This window comes from Toxotes jaculatrix, chromosome 23 (assembly GCF_017976425.1).
Source record: "Toxotes jaculatrix isolate fToxJac2 chromosome 23, fToxJac2.pri, whole genome shotgun sequence".
NCBI lineage: Eukaryota > Metazoa > Chordata > Actinopteri > Toxotidae > Toxotes > Toxotes jaculatrix.
Window position 1 is genome coordinate 9,576,172 of NC_054416.1, and position 20,646 is coordinate 9,596,817.

At 41.6% G+C, this 20,646-nt stretch overlaps 1 protein-coding gene and 1 non-coding gene across 2 annotated transcripts; both read left to right on the forward strand.

Annotated features, from left to right (window-relative positions):
* Positions 1 to 2,236: 2,236 nt before the first annotated feature.
* spag17 (sperm associated antigen 17) lies at positions 2,237 to 20,456 on the forward strand. The gene is made up of 49 exons (XM_041031822.1): positions 2,237 to 2,347; positions 3,014 to 3,154; positions 3,426 to 3,485; positions 3,699 to 3,827; positions 4,099 to 4,267; positions 4,524 to 4,736; positions 4,940 to 5,109; positions 5,334 to 5,480; positions 5,976 to 6,051; positions 6,313 to 6,431; positions 6,730 to 6,930; positions 7,844 to 7,948; positions 8,100 to 8,250; positions 8,480 to 8,692; positions 8,867 to 8,895; positions 8,996 to 9,112; positions 9,505 to 9,659; positions 9,775 to 9,884; positions 9,971 to 10,041; positions 10,218 to 10,478; positions 10,597 to 10,711; positions 10,821 to 10,961; positions 11,094 to 11,204; positions 11,428 to 11,585; positions 11,739 to 11,847; positions 12,262 to 12,425; positions 12,580 to 12,694; positions 12,845 to 12,993; positions 13,241 to 13,361; positions 13,514 to 13,980; positions 14,143 to 14,328; positions 14,473 to 14,612; positions 14,840 to 14,970; positions 15,230 to 15,363; positions 15,475 to 15,663; positions 15,945 to 16,058; positions 16,235 to 16,286; positions 16,464 to 16,554; positions 16,660 to 16,710; positions 17,107 to 17,200; positions 17,380 to 17,491; positions 17,642 to 17,681; positions 17,875 to 17,939; positions 18,252 to 18,388; positions 18,794 to 18,972; positions 19,143 to 19,203; positions 19,417 to 19,564; positions 20,021 to 20,185; positions 20,284 to 20,456. The coding sequence occupies exons 1-49, from the start codon at positions 2,237 to 2,239 to the stop codon at positions 20,310 to 20,312; spliced, it is 6,516 nt and encodes a 2,171-aa protein (XP_040887756.1). The 3' UTR covers positions 20,313 to 20,456.
* trnag-gcc lies at positions 7,038 to 7,108 on the forward strand. Its single transcript has one exon. It is a non-coding gene; the product is annotated as a tRNA-Gly (tRNA).
* Positions 20,457 to 20,646: the final 190 nt, after the last annotated feature.

The following is a 20,646-nucleotide window of genomic DNA, read 5'->3' on the forward strand; positions in this document are numbered from 1 at the left end:
GCACATTGCCAGCACATCCTCCCTGCCAATCACAATGACCAGAAAAACAGAAACACCTGCATGATGTAATGATGTAATGCAATACAAAGAAACAGCCCTGTAATAAACTGGAAATGTTTATCATGTTGAGATGAACAACACCAGTTTGTTTATTTACATACAAAATATCCACGCACAGGACCAAAATATTAAGAAGCACTTTTTTAATATAATAGTGATAATGAGCCTCTAAAATGCCCATAGAGATAAATCAGCACACCTCTGGCAAGGTGTCAACAGCAATTATGAATAATACCTTTTACATGGGTAGTAATTATTACAGAACTGATTCAATGGGCAGCATTAAAATCTAATGGGGCTCCTATTTGTCTGGTAATTTTATATTTTTCCCTCACAAAAGGTGTCTATAAAAGATGCTTCACGAGCTGCTGAACAACATGATATTTGAAAGACCAGCCGCCATCTAAATACAGTGCTAAGCAAAGTTAGTGAGCACTTGATTTAAAATTGATTGCTGCATGTGCTCACAGATGCCTCAGGGCACTGAGCGTAACAGAATGTACAGGTAGTGCCTTGGCAACAACATGGTGTTTTCTCTGCCATTTTACTGGGTCAAGCATGTTTTGATTTCCAGCTTTGGTTTTACATATAATGCAGAGAACTTCTTGTTCTGATCAGATTACATTAACTTGAGTATGACAAATTAGTTTGAGTAGCACGTGGGTGAAGATCTTAAATAAACCATTACTTCTTCTGTTAAATGAAACAAAATAGCCCCAGCAGACACATGATGCACACTTTTAACAGCAATGTATTCCCAAAAAATACTGATATTTTGAGATGTTGCTATGCTATTTACAGCAGTGTGCATGGAGTGTTATTTAAGTGTCACTACAGTGTTTATCAGGCTGGTGTGTGACCTTGGTAGGACGCTGCCTCTGGAAGGGTTGGAGCTGACAACTCCTCCATAACTAATTCAGTGCTGGCTTGAAACATGGATTTCTCTGGCATCTGACAAGTGGGTGTTGTCTCACTTTTGACCTTTTATGGTGGAAGTAGGTCACTGCCTGGGTGCAATCACCTTCATGACAATGGTCCCCTTGCATTAATAATGCTTCTCCGATGGGATTGATTGGAAATCTGTGCCGCACCATGGTTTTGGTGCAGAGATGTGGAGCATGAGATTCTTTATAATAAGCACTGATAAATAGAGCAAGAAGCATTCCAAGAATTCATTGTTATTGAGTCTCTATTAACAGAGGCCCAGTGTACGTACTGTAATGAGTTATTTTGTTTTAAATGGATCATCTTTTGTGGGCCAAATTGAGATTCATCATTGAGATTGCACAGCTCTGCACAGCCCAACTAAGCTCTTATCATGGACAGGGAATGTATTGTAGGAAGATTGTATTGAGTGCATGTGCCAAGACAAATCCCTGAGGAAAACATGAAAGAAGCAGCCAGTTTGACCCTTGGGAACGGTCAGAGCTCATCTCTGATGTCAATCTTGCAGATCGTTTCTCTTGAAATCTCAGCCGGATTTCACAGAAACTCGTGAAGTAAAACAGGAAATGCTTTAGGATCACTGACCATGTTTTTCTTGCTCAATCTTTTTCAAAGAAATGTTGAAATGCAGCTATGAAAACAGTTGTTTTCATGCCATTCGGGGGAATAGCGTGATAACAACTAAGAGTTTTCATACTCAGTGGAAACCTTCACTTTTTCATCTGGAAATTTAAAATTATATGACAAGCTGAACACAAACAAGGAGCAACAAGAACAGGCATATTTAATTTTAATTTAATTTAACCATTCGAGGAGCAGAGAATCTCCGGCCACGGAATCCTACTGCCATCTGGTGGAGAACAGGGATGACAACAACATTTGACTGAAAGTTCAGTGTTCAGTGGCTGATAAAGGATGTTTCGTGCCAAAAATGTAATTTTTTTTTTTGGTTTTTTTTTTTTTTTTTTTTTTTTTTTTTTTACTACGGCTAGTTCTTACATGTATGTGCGCGTGTGTTTTTTAAACATAATGAAACTGAAAAGTGGGCTCCCTCTTGCTTTTGTTTTGAAAATTTACAGGAAGAGTCACTTGGGTACACTTGCAGTTGCCAGGGGCAACCTAATACACCAGGCGACGGTTACAGGCAAGGGCACGATAAACCAGCAATTTTAAGTAATTAATTTTTTTTATGTGATAAGCGTAAGACTCCTTTCAGTCACTGAGTATAGAAATGCCGCCAAAAGCAGCCAAAAAGGGCTCAGCCAAAAAGCCCAACGCAGCTGGAGCCGCAGTTGTCAACAAAAACTGGGAGGCTGGTCTCAGCAGAGCACAGTTTGAAGAGGTTTGCTGTCTCACTGAACTCTTTCTCTTGGTTTAACTTAATTCATGTGTTTAAAAATGTATTTTTTTTAATCACAGAAAGTGAAACTTTCTCATAGAGTTCCCATATATAGCTCTTAGTAACTGGCTACACATGGTACGTTGCCAGTGTTGCTAGCTACAGTGTTTTATTTGTTTACTTAGCCATTTCAGGTAGATGAAAAGTAGGACTGAGATACTGTTCGCTGAGACAACCTCAGAAACAGTAACAAAGGTCCGTGGATAATTTGGTGAAAACTGTGCTAAACATACTTCCAGTGACATGTGTCACCATAGTAAAACAGCAAACTTTTTAGCTTTTATTTTGAATGTGCGACGTAAAAACCGGAAGTGTCGGTTCGTTGTTGTGGAAGCTGCATTCACGGACTTATCTCCAGCAAAACGTGCAAAGTCGTTCTGTCGATGTTGTTTCGCATTATGTAGCATTATGACAGTGTTCGTGTGAGTAACTTTTACCTTTCTTCTGTCAGCAGTCATGTGATGAACGGTGTCACTGTAAAACGTTTGTTTTGTCGGCGTCAGTCCATCTGTTAGTGAACTGTCATGGAGGCGTAACCTCTAGCTGTTGACTTGGATGATGTGCGCGTATTTCTTATGTTGTATCGTGTTGTCCCACTGCCCTTTCCAGGATTCATGGCAGGCCTGTGTGTCTTTGGTGGTTGGGAGAAGTCCAGAGGATGAGAAGCTGATCCAGGCTCTGACTTTGGCCGTGCAGCAACCACAACGCAAACTTTTCACCTTGTTAACCTGGGACAGCACAATTGCAAAGGTACTCTTAGCAAGTTTCAGCACTGCAGTACTTAACCTCTTACTAACCTCACAGTTTATAACCTCTTGTGGCTTTTAGGTAGCTTTTGCATTTTTAAAATCATGTAACAAAAATGTTTGGTTGCATTTCTCACTGCACTAACCACAGCATGAATGGCTAATTTCTCTGAGCACTGTTTCATCATGAACTGATCTACCTAATGAGATACCAAAAGAAATTGAGCTTTGTTTTTTGTCATTTGAAAACCTTCTCCCGTCCAACTTTGTTACAGATCCATGAACTGGGGAATCCCAAGGCAAAAAAAACTGATGATGTCCCCATGTTCTATGAGGTAGGCTCGGGATGTCTCAGAGGAGTAAATTCATGTAATATAGTAGAGAATCGATCTTTTTAATGCATTGGGGGACAGTATTCCAATGAAAAGAAAGCATGTATGTGCTTTAATGTTTGTGTTTGTATGTGTACACGTGTGCATGTTTATGTGCTGGCATTTTGTGTTTGTGTCTTATTATTCATATCTTCATCATATTTTTTGAATGTTCAGGTTACAGAGTCCGCTAAGGTGCTACTGGATGCAGGACATGAGATTCCCTGTGACCTGATGGCAAAAGTACTCAAGTTCCAGCTGCTTCAGATCAAATCCAATGATCAGCAGAGGAGAGCAGCTGAGGAGGTGAGTGTTTCTTCATGTATGTGATTCCATATGTCACTGATTTTTTTAACAGTCTTGAAATGGAGTGGATTTCCACTCTGCTTTCATTTGTAAAATATGGTGAGGTGTTACAGCTTTTCTTGAATCATGTTTTGCATTGAAGATTTAGTTGCCAAAAACCTTTGAATCAATGTAGTACAGGCTATGATGTGACTTCAGCTGAACAGCGAAAAATAGTTCATTAGATTTTCTTCAGGGTTTTTTGTGTTATTTTTGTCCACCTCTGTTTAAGGCTGAGGACGAGAAGACAAAGGCCAGTCCTCCCTCTGACAGCAAGGACAAAGGAGCGGCCAAGGTCTCTGACAAAAAGGGAAAGAGTCTCCATTCACCTGTGGAACCTTCCAGGGAGAAGAAGACCAAGCTTAAACGCAGGGGTGATGTTGAGCCGCCTAATTTCATTGGTAAAAACCCAAACTAAAACCACCTGTGCTAATAATAGTAAATCAAAGCAATGTTAATTAGCTACAGCAGTGTAATGAGTGAAGGTATAGATTTTTAATACGTAAAAAATAATGAGAAAATGTATACACAAGAGGTCTTTGGGTACCACCTAAGAATGGCCGTGTGTATGTGCTTGTATATGACAGAGAAGAGGCTGAATATGATTGATTAATATACTTTCAATCTACTTTTGTGTTTGTTTGTGTGTGGGCACAGATGATGAGCCAGACGATGGTCCTCAACACTACATCCTGGTGCTGGGCTTCTACCAGCCCCACCTGATTCGGATCCTTGATGCCATAGGTGTACATGTAGCTAATGTCATCAAATTGTGTTCAGAACACAAGCACACTTGTGAGGTGCAAGAGGAACAGTACATCTCTGAGGATAATGAGCAGAGCCAGAGAGCATCTCCAGTTCTGGATGTTGGTAGGCTGCCTTCAGTATTTGTGTATCTCCTTCTTTACACATTTAACGAGGTTGATCAAAAATTCACAATACCTTTTACATGGTTTGAAACTCTTTAGTGTACTTTATCTAAAGATCCCTTACTTTTCACATTTGTTATATATCAGTTTGGATGGCGTTATTTTTGTTACATTTGAGGAATAAATTAAGTTGATAATTCACAGACTCAGCCAGTGTGGAGCAGCCTGCACAGGCCAGAAGCTTGGATTTGTTCTGGTCAGGTCTGAGACCAGTTTTGGACAATGTACCACTGGACTCCAAGCTTCACAATGTGGCTCAGCTCAGCTACACTGTCCCAGATCCCTTACCTTCCTTCCACCTGCAGGACTCTGAGGTGAGATATGTGTTTCTTAGATCTGTTCTCAGTGTTGATTTTCTTAAATAAAATATTAAAGATTGTAATTTTTCTTTGCAGTTAGTGTGTTCTGTTCCTCCTTTTGTCATTCCCTTCTCATCACTCTCTGTCTTCCCACTGCATCTGCCTCATTATGTTTGCTACTCATTCAGTTTTACTTTGATTTTGATCCTCATCTGTGTGTGGGTTTACTGTGTGTCCAGCTGGCATTGGGAAGCCGAATCTTTGATGGTGTTGCCCGTCTTATCTATGACTGTTTGGACTGGCGCAGGCAGCATCAGCACTACCTAGACAACATCAAACTCATCAGTGTACCGACTGTTGTTGAGCTGGATTCTCAGTCTACAGAGGTAAACATATTCACAAATGCATGTCAACAAGTATAACTTATTTTGTTATTAATCTGTAGATTATTTTCTCCGTATAAAAAATAAAATATTAGCAAAAATTGAAAGATGATTGTTATATACTCCCTTTTGTTCTGTCCACTGTCCAAAACTCAAAAGATTCTTAGTTTTATGTAAAAATTTTGGCATAGCAGAGGATGGTTTCCATCCATTGACCTCTGGGTTATGGGCCCAGCTTCCGCTGCGCCACTCTGCTTTGCATGTGGGTTGCCCTTGAGCTCACAGTCCATGGCTTAGGGAGCCAGCACTACCATGGCCATCATAGTGATCATTTTCATACAGTTTGAAGTACAGTATTATCAGCTAGCCTACGACATAGCCTCACACCAAAGAATAGTTGGAACTTGCCCAGTGAACAGGAGCCAGTTGGCTGGATATTGGGTGTTTAGCTTCAGTATATCTAAACCTATGTGTGTTTTTGTGTGTTTTTCTTGCCAGGTTGTGTCAACTCCTCTCCCCACGACTCCACGCTCCAAAAAGAAGTCATTGCGGGAGGAAAACCCACCAGACCCAGGTAAAACCTTTCTCTTGCCTCTCATGTATTTTTGTCATGTCATAATCTGCCGCTCATTGGATCCAGTCCTGGTGCCGTCCGGAGTGGAGCTCAAACCCACGACCCCAAGAGATTGAGTCTCATACTCTACCAACTGAGCAAACCGGGCGGCACACATGTATTTTTGGCTTATGCTAATTTGTGTGTGTTTGAATTTAACGCTCAGACTAGGATGACAAACTGTCTGTCTTTTCTTTTCTATCCTCCCTTCTTTGTGGACAGAGACGGAGCTGCCTCCTCTCTCTACAGATGTGGACATGCGTTACTATAGCAACCTACTGAACATGATTCCACCAGAGGCTTGCTCAGTGCCCCTTATCTTGCACTGTATGCTGGAGCAGGTCTGAGTGTGTGTGTGTTTGTGTGTGCATCTGAGTGAATATTAAGTGTGTTAGGCCAAGATTTAGAAGCTTTTGAGTTGTTCCTGCATTACTTTCCTGTGAGGTCAGCACTTTCTGGGAAAAGTCAGCAGATTAGTGTTTTTGTGACTGATGTAATGATGGTCTAAATACACTGGTTTAAACAGCATTTCCTTAGATATTATGTTAAAGAAAGGAATTAAATATTCTCTGTTGTAGCCTGCTTGTGAATAAAGGAGGGGTGATTTTTTTTAACTTACATTTGTGTACCTGTCTCTAGGTGGTGGTTTCCTCACAGGCGTCTGTCTCACCACAGTCCCATGTAGCTAAGAAGCCCAGTCCACACAATGGACCCTGGTTAGACTGTGAGCTGGCCAGCTACATGCTCCAGAGTTTCCTGCCTCTGGTGCACACAGAAGAGGAGAAAAGCCACATGTTGAACAGCTTGCTGACTATAGTACACAATGAGGAAGACGCAAAGGTATAGTTGCCAGAATGCCAAACTGCATACACACCTTCAGAAATGTACTGTTTTACATGTGGTACAAAAACTGAAAAATGCAGTTAACAGTTATGTCTCTATATGCAGCATTGGTGGTTCAGTGGTAGAATTCTCGCCTGCCACGCGGGAGGCCCGGGTTCGATTCCCGGCCAATGCAGCACATGCTTTTTCTTTTTTTCTTTCAGGCAGGAGGGGCCTGAGAAGAAATACTCGTATTTCGGTGGGTGGGGCATGTCGCAAGCACTTTAGAGCCCAACCCCCTTGCCCCTGCGTCATGCTATCAGGGGCTGTCACTGCAGCACACAGAGAAGGGGGGCTAAGATACAAAGTGTGAGGGGGAGGGTGAAAGTAGACGGAAGGCATGTGAGAGGAAATCCGTCTCCTCTTTCATTTGCTGCTTTTGTATTTTTTTTCCTACCATAAGAGTTTTAAGAACATGATCTTAGACATGCAACTTATATTTTAGTGATTATATAACATTTAGCGCCCTTCTTTATGATTTTGTTTTAAATGTTCACTTTGCAAGAAAGAAGCTCAGGCGTACATTCACAGAAATAATAAACATGTTGAAGGCTTTTGTTTCCACATTTTTTCAACATTATTGTGTGGATAGATATGTTCTTATAGCATACTACCACATTAACTAACAAAACTGCAGAGCACGACAGAGCCACAGATTCATACATTATCAGTCCAGGAGATGGTGCTATAATCACATGCACAGCACAGTCACACAGTGCTACAAAATTAAAAAATATAAATTATTATAAATGTTGTAACTGTAAAACTCATTGAAGATTTCACCTATGACTACTGATTTCTGACACTCTACACAGGATGAACTAATTTGATAGTTTGTCTCAGTTTTATTCTATTTTGCGTTTTTTGTTAGAAGCTAGAGAAGAAGTTTGGAGCACAGGAGACTCAGAAGAAGTTGGATCACCCTTTGGTTATTAGACACCATGATGAGAGGGCACTGCGCATGAGAGACATCAGTGTAAGTACATATTTTCTGTCAATTACATTGATTAAAATGAATTGACAAAGCAATAGTTAATGTACTCTCAAATGCATTTTTCCATTATTTTTATCTTTGACCCAGAAGTGTGTTTATATACTGTGTGTTTGTGTCTGTGTGTGTGTTATAGGCCGTTCAGGGTTTTGATCCAGCTGAGGTGGAGTTGTCCATGATGAAGCTGTCTCCAGTGTGGGAGCTGATCCATTCTGTAGCTCATCCGAGAAAGAGCAACTCCAGCTGGATGGCAGTCAGACAACAGCTGCAGCACTACTGCACAGATGGTCAGGGTCAGAAACCTTCTGAGGCACCCACCTCAACACAGTATACCATTTGCTGGTGGATATTAACTTGTAGCTCTCTTCCTCAGTTTTTGGTAACATGTTGTAATGTTTTTGACTGTATCAATCTATATATAGTTGTTTAAAGTTGTTGATTATTCTCTGTTTTCTTGGGTAAAGCTCTTAATTGGTTGGCTTGCAAATGATATTATCATGTCATGCAATCCTGCAGATGCTGTGTCATGGCCCGAGGTGGAGGGTTTCTTTCACCAGAGTGTGTTTGAGAGTATGCCACTCACCAGGCTGGACCAAAAGGGTGTACTGTTGAATGCTGCAGGACCACTGGGAAGACTGGAACCAGCACAGCAGCAGACACCCACAATAATTCCCTGGGATGATCCACTATCCTACGCTAAACAGCAGCTTCATAACCTAAGGACTAAAGGTCTGTTACCTTTGTTGGTTTATTGACTTACTGTGATATTGTGACATTGTTTTACATACACTACATGACAAGGTACAGCTGACTTAAAAAACTTGATAGTGGTAACTTCTCTCCGTTGTATGTGTCACACTACTTAAATTTACTGCCATGCCTCATCATTTATTTCAACTATAGGTCCAACATTTCTCACTGGGGACACAGAGGTAATGTTTGTTTCTTCTTACATTTTTGTATACTTTTGTTAAAAAAAAACGAGCATTTGTTCTGCTTTTCCAATCATTTTGCATGTTGTTGATTCTCCAGCAGTTCAGTGGGAGAGTGTGCAGCCATCTGGACCTATCTGACATTCACAGCTGTAGGCTGAGATCTCTGTTTGACTGGCATTATACTGAACACCACGATGCTTCTATCTTCCCACAGGTAATCTTTCATATCTTGTCTTTGTCCTCATGAGGAAACCGTTGTACCTACTGTGTATATTTCCTTCCTTATTTTTATTTTTAAATATTCTAATTGTGTTAAAATCCAATCCAATCTAATTGAATGCAAGCTAAACCTCCACCATAGCTATCAGATAAAACATACCTCCTTTACTTCACATTAAACACTAAATTCTCTTTGCCGGTAGGCCTTTAATGTGAAAAGCCACAGGAACTGAGTTAAGTGCAGGACTTAATTATGAAACAAACAAGCCACTCCAAGGTTATACACAGCAGCAGCATGTTGTTCACCTCAGGAATTAAAAAAGATATACTCTACCACCATGGGTTTGTAATATAGATTTTTTTTTTTTTTTTTTTTTTTATACACAGGTGCTTCAGTTAGCCTCAGAAGAATATCGCTGCTTGGACACCTTCAGAGGAACCCATAACAACATCCTCTACATTTATTGCCACAGTCCGAGGAGTCCCCATTTCCAGTGCAAAGAGTTCTGGGATGTAGCCCTTCACACTGATGTCAAGTTCAGGTCAGAACACAAGTTCTCATTGTCAGGTGTTTGCTTCTCACAGAACATCAATAGTAATAGTGTAAATGTGGAGTGTTACATAGACTTTAAAACCCTGTTGTTATCTTTTTGGTAGGAAGTATCTGGAGCATGTTGCTGACACCATTTCGGACTGGACAAAAGAGGAGGAATTAAAGAGAGAGGCAATGCAACTCTCAAATCTCAGCCCTGCTGAATCTCCCAAAGGTACTGTAGCTGTCAGCTTAGGCTCTGGCAATGACACTGAAGTTACCACTACATAAATACATGGTTTGTTTTTTGTCCTGAACTAGATGAAGAGGTTGCAGAGTCTGCAGAGGACGAGGACACTTTGGAGCCGGTCATTAGAAAAGACTCCCTTAAAGTTAGTTCCAACTAACGCAATAATGTTCACTCACAGGGAAACTGTGATCATTTTTTTTTAGCACCAAACCAGATCAGTTATCAAATTGAAGTAGAATGTATTAACCATCCTTCCCTTGTATGTAGTCCCCTCACAGTTTGACAGCAGTTTATATTACTGTGTCCGTGCTCTTACAGGCCTGGAAGTTGGAGCAGGAGCGACTAAAGGAGGAGGAGATGGCCAAGAAATCAAAGAAGGAAAATACACCAAAAGGCAAGCAGACGAACGAGGAGTCTAAGTCGGCGGACGACAAGAATAGTAAAACTTTGTCTGGTGGCAAGAAAAGCAGAGCAGGGACAGCAGGCAGCTCAGCTAAGACTCCCAGAGAGCCCATTACTACCACAGCGCCCACTGTGGAGGAAAACACAGACCTGCTTCAGACAGAGGAGCACTTCACTGTGAGGGCGCACACAGAAAACCATTAATCAGAGACACAAAGATGGCAGATGATCACTTCTGTCTACTTTCAAGTAATACATAGCTATATTTGTATGGCTCTTTATTTGTGATGTGAAGGGTTTCACAGGCTACGGCATGGATGGGAAGTTGATCCAAGTGTCGGGTCGTCTCCAGTACCTTTTCCCCTCAGATGGAGGCCACATCAGTGTGGAGACTGTCAGTTATGTTGAAGGTACAGAGACAAGTCGAAAGTGCTTCCATCCCAGCAAAATCAAGCCACTGTATGGTCAGGAAAACACACATACAGTACATAGATGCATTTTGTGCTGTTTTCAATCCAGGTTCCAGCCTCATGAAAATGGATGTAAAGAAGGATGGACATCATTTCTACACACACATCAACCTGGTTGTTATTGATCCGGCAAAATCTTCCATTCAGCCCCAAGACAAAGAAACCAATGACAAAAAGGAAGACTGTAAAGGTAATGATGCTGGAAATGATACAGACATTAAGCAGCATCCTGGATCCAGAGAGTTTAATGTTATTTAGTGGGTAGTGCTGATGAACAAACTAAGATGACCTGTGAGTGTTTCTATGTGTGCATCCTTTCCAGTGCCAGAGCCTGTGGAGATGAAAAGAGTGAAGCAGGGCTCCCTGTCAGCAGTGCTAAGCAATGGAATCCACCTCTCATACAGTTTCTACGGTCCCACAGGGGAATACATAGGTATCACACTTAAAATACATAACATTTTCAGCAGTTTGTATTAGGTATTTCAACTGTAATAGTTTGAATATGCTTCAAATTTCTAATCATAATGTTACAGTTCCTAATGCTAATATGCTAATAATTTCAGTGTTTCAGATATTATTATGTTTGCAATGGACAGGGCTAAATAATCTTCACAGTGCAGCAGTGTTAACAGTGTTGCTTTTTGATGATGTTCTAGTGAGTCCCCAGAAAGCAGAAGGGGGAATCACAGAGGCCTCCACCCTTGTCCCCATCCCTTTCTCCTCCTCCACCCAGCGCTCCAAGGGAACAGACCTGGATTCAGTTCCCTCCAAGACACAAACCCCATCCAGCCAGAACAGACCTCAAGAGACCCAGGTTACCCACGTCCATAGATACACCAAACAATACATATTTGTATATATATGCACACACACACACACACACACACACAATAATATTGTTGCAAATATGTTGTTATTGTCAAATTACAGTATGTAATTGTATAAATTATTGTGTATTTCTTTGTAGACTAAGGTGTGTGAAGGCCAGCCAACATTGTCATCAGGTCCATTCAGCAGTCTCAACTTGTCTGTTCCTAACGGCCTACTGCTGCAGTTTCTGAGAGAGGAGACTCAAGGTCAGGGACACACTTTCTTGGGAATGTACAGTATATAGACACTCATACACAGGGAGAGTAACAGTCAGCTGAAATAGTCCCTAAATTGCATCCCGGGAATGACTGCAGTATATCACTGAACATATCAGCAGAGCAGCGTAGCTCTGTCTAAACTGTCACATCAGCCCTTAGACACTCATCTGTACGTTTTAGGACCCCATGAAAATGAAATGATAAATCTGATGGGTTTTATTCTGTTAAAATAAATTTGAATATCTCCCACACAAAAGAGTCTGTCTGCAAACAGGAAGGAGTTCATGATAAATGAATGCATCCTCATTAAATTTTGAGCACGATATTCCATAACTACTATATTCTCATTAAGATTTAACATATATTTGTTCTCAAATATGATCACATAATTTGTGTGTCCAGGAGTTTCTTCAGAGGAGCAGGGTATGCTGGTGAGACAGAGCTTTCCTCTCCATGGTAGGGGAGAGGTGAGGCAGCTTCAGGACCCATCCCTCTCCAAAGAACTGTCCCGCACTGTCACCAGCCAGGGAGCTGTGATCCGTTACTTGAGAGACGGATCCACAGAGGTACACATACCCAAACACACATACTCGTATAGAGGCACACTTACTAACAAGTGTGCAACGTCAAGGATTCCTACATAAAAAATGGTTAAGAGCTCTTATAACAGTATACCCCCATGGGTACACGAATCATTAGTTTGATCTCTGTGTACTGTAGGTGCTGTTTGCAGACGGCTCAGTCAGTTTCAGCCAGGACTCTGCTCCAGTGTGGGTTCCTGACTCTGAGGTTAAGGAGGAGGACACTACCCAAGAAGCCAAGGAAAACAAGAAAGGTTAGACTGCAGTGCTTCCCAGTGTGAAACAGTGCTTTCCACCAGCTAATGCTGTGTGATCCCCCACTCCTCGGGATAATTAAGTGTCATTTTCAGTGACATGTCATGTCATACTGTCTTCGTATCTTTTGTGTGTGTGTGTCTGTCCAGAACAGAGCTCTGAGAGGCCTGATGATGCTCAGAGAGGGTGTTGGTTAACTACAACTCCCTCTGGAGCTCGCATCTGCACTGTGGGAACCACACAGGTACCCACCACCCCTCTTCTCGCCTTCAAGGCTACAGACCCCATCACCCATGAGGTGAGAGAGCAGTATTAGTCTTGATGTTACACAGGTTACAAGTCATCTCCATAGTGACGTGTTTTCCAGGGTATCACTATTAATTTGTCAATACAAATTTGATATTAAAGACTTACAATAAACTCACTGGGGTCAGAGTTGCTGTGTCACCTCAAAGTGTCATACAGAGACACAGGTTCCATTTTGAAATCACCTCGTCCTTTATTTATTGCTGACTTCTTTAGCTTTGCATGTGTTGTTGTATCAGGTGATGCTGAGCCGGGAGGATCTGGTGGTCTCTGTCCAGAAACCAGATGGATCTCTAAGTGTGGAACATGCAGATGGAACCAGAATCACCAGTCTCTACCAAGATAGACCACCAAACACAGGTAAACAGCAGACACATCATATACACAGCAATCAACACTTACATAAGCACACAGCAACCAGATAGTCAAACCTGCCCTCAGAAGGTTAATTTTTTTTTAATTTTTAAATTAAATACGTTTGACCCGAGTCCCTGTGTCTCTTACTTTTCCAGGGGAGCCGCCTGAGAGTGTGACTCTTAAAGCCACTTCTGAACGTGTATGTGAATGTGTGTGTGTCACACGCTGTGCGGACAGCATCGCTGAGAACATGCACTCTCAGGATACTTGTGACACTGGAGATGAGAATAGCAGGGACCATGCAGGGAAAGCAGGTGACGAGGAGGAGGATGCTTGTACGAAGTTGAGTGCATATGAGCAAGTGTGCGATGAAAGGGAGTGTGCTGAAGATACGTCATATAAGAATGATGAGGAGAGTGAGTTTGCAGAAGAGACAGTTGTTGAGAATGGTAAGAGGAGTGCATGTGACAGCGATAAAGGGAGTGTTTCGACCAAAGAGCGGGTGGTGTTGGTAGAGAAGGAGGGCTGCGCCACAGTGGTGATGTATCCAGAGCGACATACGGCACACGTCTTCTTCGCTGATGGAACTGTCATCACTGGGAACAACCAAGGAGCCTATCAGGTCAGTGGTTTCTACCAAATATGTTAATTTTATTTTGGAAAGAGAATTTGGACCACATTGATGGAAACGTCCTCCTAGCATATTTATGCATGTGCACATATGTCTGTTTACCCACGTTTGTTTGTTTGTGTGTGTGTGTGTGTGTATACTTGTGCATCCAAGGTGTTCCCATCCAATGTGGGGCTTCTGCAGATCCAAAGTGACGGGAGGTGTGTGTACTCGTCTGACCCACTGGTGACGCCCAGTCCACAGGGTGGCGCTGCCACAAACCAACCAGGAAGCTACATCTTGAGTCACACAGACAAAGTGGCCTGTGATGTTACGGATCCTGATGGGAACCATTTCCAGGTCTGTCCAGTTTTTCAACAGGATGACTCAGTCCATAATCTCAGAGTCTCAAGGAACAGTTTCATCTGAAAACATAAAGGAAAAACACAACAGCCTTTCTGTATTATAGCACAGTGCTGGAAACAATGACAAACTGTCTTGCAGGTGATGGACGACGGGCAGATATCAGTGCTGAACTTCAGTCCTGCTCCAAGCACTGTGAAACACGATGAGGAAGAGCTTGAGGAGGAGGAGGACAGAGAAGTGGCCAGGCTTCATGTAGAACACGGAGAACATTGTCCCAGGTGGGCTTCCATACATATGTACCAAAATGTACTTGATATTTCTGCACTACTGAAGCTTTTTCACTTCATAAAACGTTTATGAATGATCAGCAACTCTTATAATGACCACTCCGAGGGCACATTTTCACATAATTAGTAATAGCATTGCGGTTCTTAAACAGTAACATTATACTACTTCTATGGATGGTAGCGTTACTGGAAATGTTTAAATATTTCTTGTCTTCCAGGCTGTTTCTGGTACATGAGGATGGCTCAGGTACTGAACTGTTGAGTTCTCAAACTGTAGAGGAGCTGCTCTACCAGGCGTACTCTGACCCTACCATAGCAGTACTGAGGGACCCACTGCCAGACACACAAGGTGCACTGTTCAATATCGTAGAAATTAAGAAAGATAATACTCATATAATAGAATTTCAGAGGGGATGATTCAGAAGCATCTCTTCCCAAATAGTGAGTAGTTAATTAACTGACTAAAGTTGATTGTATTTTATTCAGTCCATCCATTCAGTTATCTATTGAAAGAGGAACAGAGAAGTCTAATTTTACGTCCAGAAAATAATGTGTAAAGTGTGTGTGTGTAAAGTTTGTGGGTGCGATTGTGCTTTTGAATGTTCCAGATGAATTTGGCATTACCATCCTTAAGCCCAGTCACCAGAGTGTGTGGTCCCAGTGGATGCTAGGGAAACAGAACCCTGACATTACCCCTCCCAACCTCAGAAACCGCAGCTGGCATGATTTCCCACGTGTAGAGGTACTGACACACATGAACATATTGTACATGTACACAGGCAAAAAAAAAAAAAAGCACACTCAGGGCCAATTACTGACACTTTCCTCCTTTTTGTGTTTCTCACAATTTCAGAAGAAGAGCCCAGGTCCTCCATTTGGTACCAACATGGGACGAGGTTTGACTCTGAGAGGGAGGTCCGTTGGTCCTGCAGCACAGCACCAACCTGTCAGGAGCTGCCCTAAAGTACTGGAGATAAGGGAACTGTACCAGCACCGTCCATTCACCATGCCGCTCAAAAAGACTATAGACACACGACTGAAGGTAATACTTCATTCTTCATCCTTGCACCATCATCCTTTAGCTCAGTAATGCTTGTGAGGTGATATTTCCCCCTTGTAATATTTGATCTGGTTTAAATTTTTAGGTTGGGTTTGTTTGTGCTAAAATATTTGCAGCTTAAATTTTTTTGTGTTTTGTGAAACATGGGTCACAGAAAATACCAGGCATCTTAAAATGATCCTACTTCTGTTACTTTAAATTGTGAGCTTTATAGACATTTTCTCAACATTCTGACACATGTTGAAATGTGGCTTTGCCTCTAGGAGTACATCGAGAGTTTGATGGAGAGGGAGCAGCGATCAGAGGAGATGGAGGTTAAAGACCCTCGCACTAAGGAAGAGAATGTCCATGCCAGTAATCTGCTTAATTTGGTCCTGGTCAGCACACACACACACACACATGTTCCTAATGTGTTCCTAATGTGACGCACATTAGGAATATTCCAGCTTGTCTTTACTGTGACTGTTATGTGTAGCAGACTGAAAGGTGATGTCGTGAGGATCTTTCTGCTCGATCATAATGAAATAATTATTCATGTATTTTATTCATTTAGTCTTTCGCAGACGAAGAGGGTGCAGATCACACCTTTGACAAGAGGACTTCAGGTGGGTGACTACCTTTTGCAGTGTGTTGGTTTTGCAAAATATTCAAAATAATGTTTCATTTATGTGAAGTTGAAGTGAAGCTAAGGTGTAATTGAGTCAAGTTACATTCTTTATAGTTTGACTTGAGTAATGTGTGTCACAAACACTTCTTCTGATTCCCTCTGTGTGTATCCACAGTGGACATAGGCAGTCTGTACAGCCAGTGTGTTGGAGCCCAAGCTGAGCAGTCAGATGTTTCTGATGACACAACCACAGTAGCAAGTAACAGGTAAGAGAGATTCAAATGGAACAGATGCTCTCTAAAGTGACAGTTCCAAATATTTAAAAAGTACACACTGTATTAATATCCTTTTAAACCTCCTCTCCTGTCCAGTTTTACAAATGGAAAAGAATCAAAATGGACTGAAAGACATGCACAACACAGGTAAGTATAAAGGTATAATAATTAACCTTGACATTTAGTAGCTTTGTCAAGTTAAAAACACTGAAATAACATTTAAAATTAGTATTTTATGAGTTCTAGTCACAGGGGCCTTTTATGGACATCTGCCGGTCACACTGGTGTGTGTTTATTGTGGAAATGGCTTTTAGCCCCTCATTTCCTCCGTGGCTGCCGCTGTGATTCTTCTTTGAAGAGAATTATTTGGAACCAAACCACATCATCTACCACAGCTACTACAGTGCCACTAAAAGAGGACTGGCGGATAGATAATGGACAAACGTGGGAAATGATGACACTGCCACAGCAACAAGTAAACTGAATTTGCCCCTGTACCCATCTTCTTATCAGTAATTTTCTCTGCATGCATGTGTACTTCAGACAGGAGATTTGTGAGGAGAAGGCTTGTAGAGTGGCTCTGAGAAGGAAGAACATTGTTCCTTATTTCCATCTAGAAAATATTCCCATATACCAGGTACTGTATGTGTTCACTTAAATATATATAATATGCTTAACTACACTCTCTGAAATTATTATCAGCATTGCTATGACAAAACCCATAAGTCTAAACACACAGATTCACCATTTTTGAATTTCTATAGAGAAACACACAGTTTACAGTTAGAGACACAGCATCATGTCTTGTTTTTTCAGAATCTGCTGCAGCACCAAACACCAGACATGAGGAGTCTGTCCACGCATCTCCCTCCGATCCCCAAGTCAGACAGTGCTGAGGCCTTCCTGAAAGATGCCCCACAGGGGACCAGTGAGTTATTGTGCTGCCATCATTTACTAGGTGCAAGGAAGATGAAACTCATTTAAAAGGCTGTCCTTTGGAAACCTGTGCGGAGAAACTGAGGCTGAACTGAACAGAATTTTCTAAAAACATAAAATGTATTTGTGTTTGTTACTGCAGCTCCGCGACCTTTAAACCCAACACCCTCTCAGTCAGCAAGGTAATGATGAAAAGGATGTTATGAACTTTTTTTTTGTTTTTCCTGTGCTTTAATCTACATTTTCACTTAGTTGTAGTAAAAGACAAAACATCTGTATCTGTTGATTTTTATTCCCTAAACTGTTTGTGCTTGTCTAATGTATGTTTACAAATGCTGTTGTGACACTGCTTAACATCTGGTGTTTTGCTCTTAGCCATGCAGCAGGAAGTGACAGGATGACTGAGAAGAGACCCACTAACCCCACACCTCAGACTGCTGGTTTGTTCCTTATCCTGACCCTGTGCTTAAATTAATCCCCCAGTCAGAGACCTCACCAGTAATGTGTTAAATGCCAGACTATTCTCTTATTAGCTAAAAGCACAGATTCGTGGAATAGTATAAGCAGTTGGGAACTACACTGAATATTGCTGGGAACAGTTTGAGGGCACAGTCTGAATTCTGTTTAAAGCATTAACAGGCAGAGTAAATGTCTCATGTCTCATTGCCATGGTACAAAGACATACAATACTGCTGGTCATGATCCCCAAAGATAGGAATGACCATGTCCTTGTGTTTGTGTGTCTATGCCAGGTGAAAGCAGTCTGAGGGGTTCATCCAGGCCATATAAGTCCATCCAGCTGGATGTGACTGGAAAACCCAGGAGGACAAAAGTCAGACTACCCACCTCCATCCTCAGCTCTAAACCCTGCAGTGTACCAAACCAGCAGGTACACAATTATATGGACACATGTAACATGTAAAAACTTCACTAAGCCTTTAAGACTTATGTTAAAGTTCCTTAAATAACTAATCAATAATATGATTCCCAGGAGCCACTTTGAATCCTTTACACACAGTACGCAAGTCAGACAATTAAGAGGAAAATTAAGTAAGAAAATAGTGTTTACATCAGTTGTAAAAGTGTGTGCTGTATCCAGTTGACATTCCCAGGTTTGACCTTTTTACCTTTGAATATTAGAAATTGCCCTAAAGTGACATTTAGAGGTGGTGATATGTCACTGATGTGTCACTGTAGAACATGTTAGAAGAATTCACTGACTTCCCTATGTCTCTGCTGTGCAGTCCGCGATCCATCTGACCCCATTCACACATGTATTCATGTATCCTCTCAGTTCCTATCAGTGGAAGAGCCAGTGAGGAGGAAGTGTCGAACGATTTCTCTGACCGATCCAAATGTTGTAGTGAGGGGCTTCCAGCTCTTCCCGTCCAGCGTTGACTTTGGCACACTGCAGGAAGGCACCTCCTCAGCCATTACTGTGGTGATGAAGAATGTGGGTGTTGACACCTGCAGGTACGAATGATGATCCAGAGGATGGGTGGACAGATGGGTGAATAATTAAATACACAGGCAATTTTTGACTTCAGATAGGTGCAGGCGATTTGTGGGTCACCTTCAAGTCTAAAGGGAAAACTCTGACCCATAATTATTTGTGGTTTATTTTTGATCCGTCTCTCTGCCAGGTTCCATGTGAAACAGCCTCCTCCTGCTACAGGCCTGCGGGTCATCTATAATCCTGGGCCTGTAAGTTTCCATCTGGGTGTTATGATCACAGTAAATAACTCACACTAGATTTATAAGCGTGATTTGTAAGTATGATTTAAAAGAAAAAAAAAATTTAAAGATACAAATTTAAACTTTGTGAGGAAAAGTTATCACCTCCCCCTTAGTTGTTGAGCTGTTTCATGCGTCAGTAATGACAACAAACCGCTTGCTGTGTATTGTATGTCTGTCTAGGTGGCTGCTGGTTTGCAGGTTGAACTGCAGGTTCAGCTGTTTGCCATGTGTACAGCCCAAGCAGGAGAGGTAGAGCCAAAAAAATCCATCTCCCAGGATATTATCATCCACACTGAGACTGACATCCTCTACCTGCCTGTCACTGCTAATATCCTTTGAACACCTCAAGAAATGCTTTACTTTGGAAGAAACTTTTTTTTTGCTTTTCTTCTTAGAAGCAAGAAATTTTAATAATTGGTTCATTGTCCATGGATCAAATCAGCCCCTGCTTGCATTGTCCTTACCAAATACCTGTGTGCAATTACTTTATGAAATCACATTTCAGCTTACTTTCATGTAGTCTGGCTCGTATTCCAGCCTTAATAAGAGATTTTTATAATAAATGGTCACAGCACTGACATACAGGTCAACACTCACGCAGGCTTAACAGCTAGTGACAGAATAAAGTTAATGAAATTTCCTCAGGGGAAGGAAACTCAAGTAATTCGTGTTTAATTAAAGATAAAATGCAGTTGTGAAATTTCCACAGATTGAGCAAGTGTACTGGCTCAGCCAGGTCTGTATAAGGAATCATGCAGTGATACTGGTCCTTAATTAATGTCACCCGTCCTTCCTGAGAGGTCATATGATGTTTGGCTCAAGGACCGCACCAGTGCACAAAAGAAGAAAGGCTCCAGGGTACTTAAAGTGTCTTCTGGTCCCCACGGCGGCCAGGGAGTCATACACAGACGACTCAATACCCGCCTGACCAGCCCTGCAGCAAAAACAGGTAGGTGTCTTCAACCACAAAAAATCAACTAATATCTCACATGTTTGAGCAGAAAGAGTGTCAGAATTACTGAACCTGTTTTTGTTTGTAAATTTCAGGACATCCTAATCGCACTACTTGTCAATGAGGAATACACAAAACCATCATCTTCAGTCCAATTTCACATTATTTCAAGTCTTCACCCCATTATCATCACACCACATGTCTGTTTCATTCCACAGAAATCAAATATTTTAATGAATTTTTGAATAAAATCTATATAACATTGAAATTATTGTAGCAAGTTAACTTTTGTGTTTACATATCTGGTGTGTGTGAGTGTGTCTCTGTGTCGCCTTAAGGCATCTTGTGGCCATTTTAACTCGGCTTATTTGGCAGGGTATGGATGCTTTCCTCTGACTGTGTGTGTGCCTGTCTCTCTCCTCAGGGGAGACACGCGCATGTGCGTGTGCTCAGGTGAA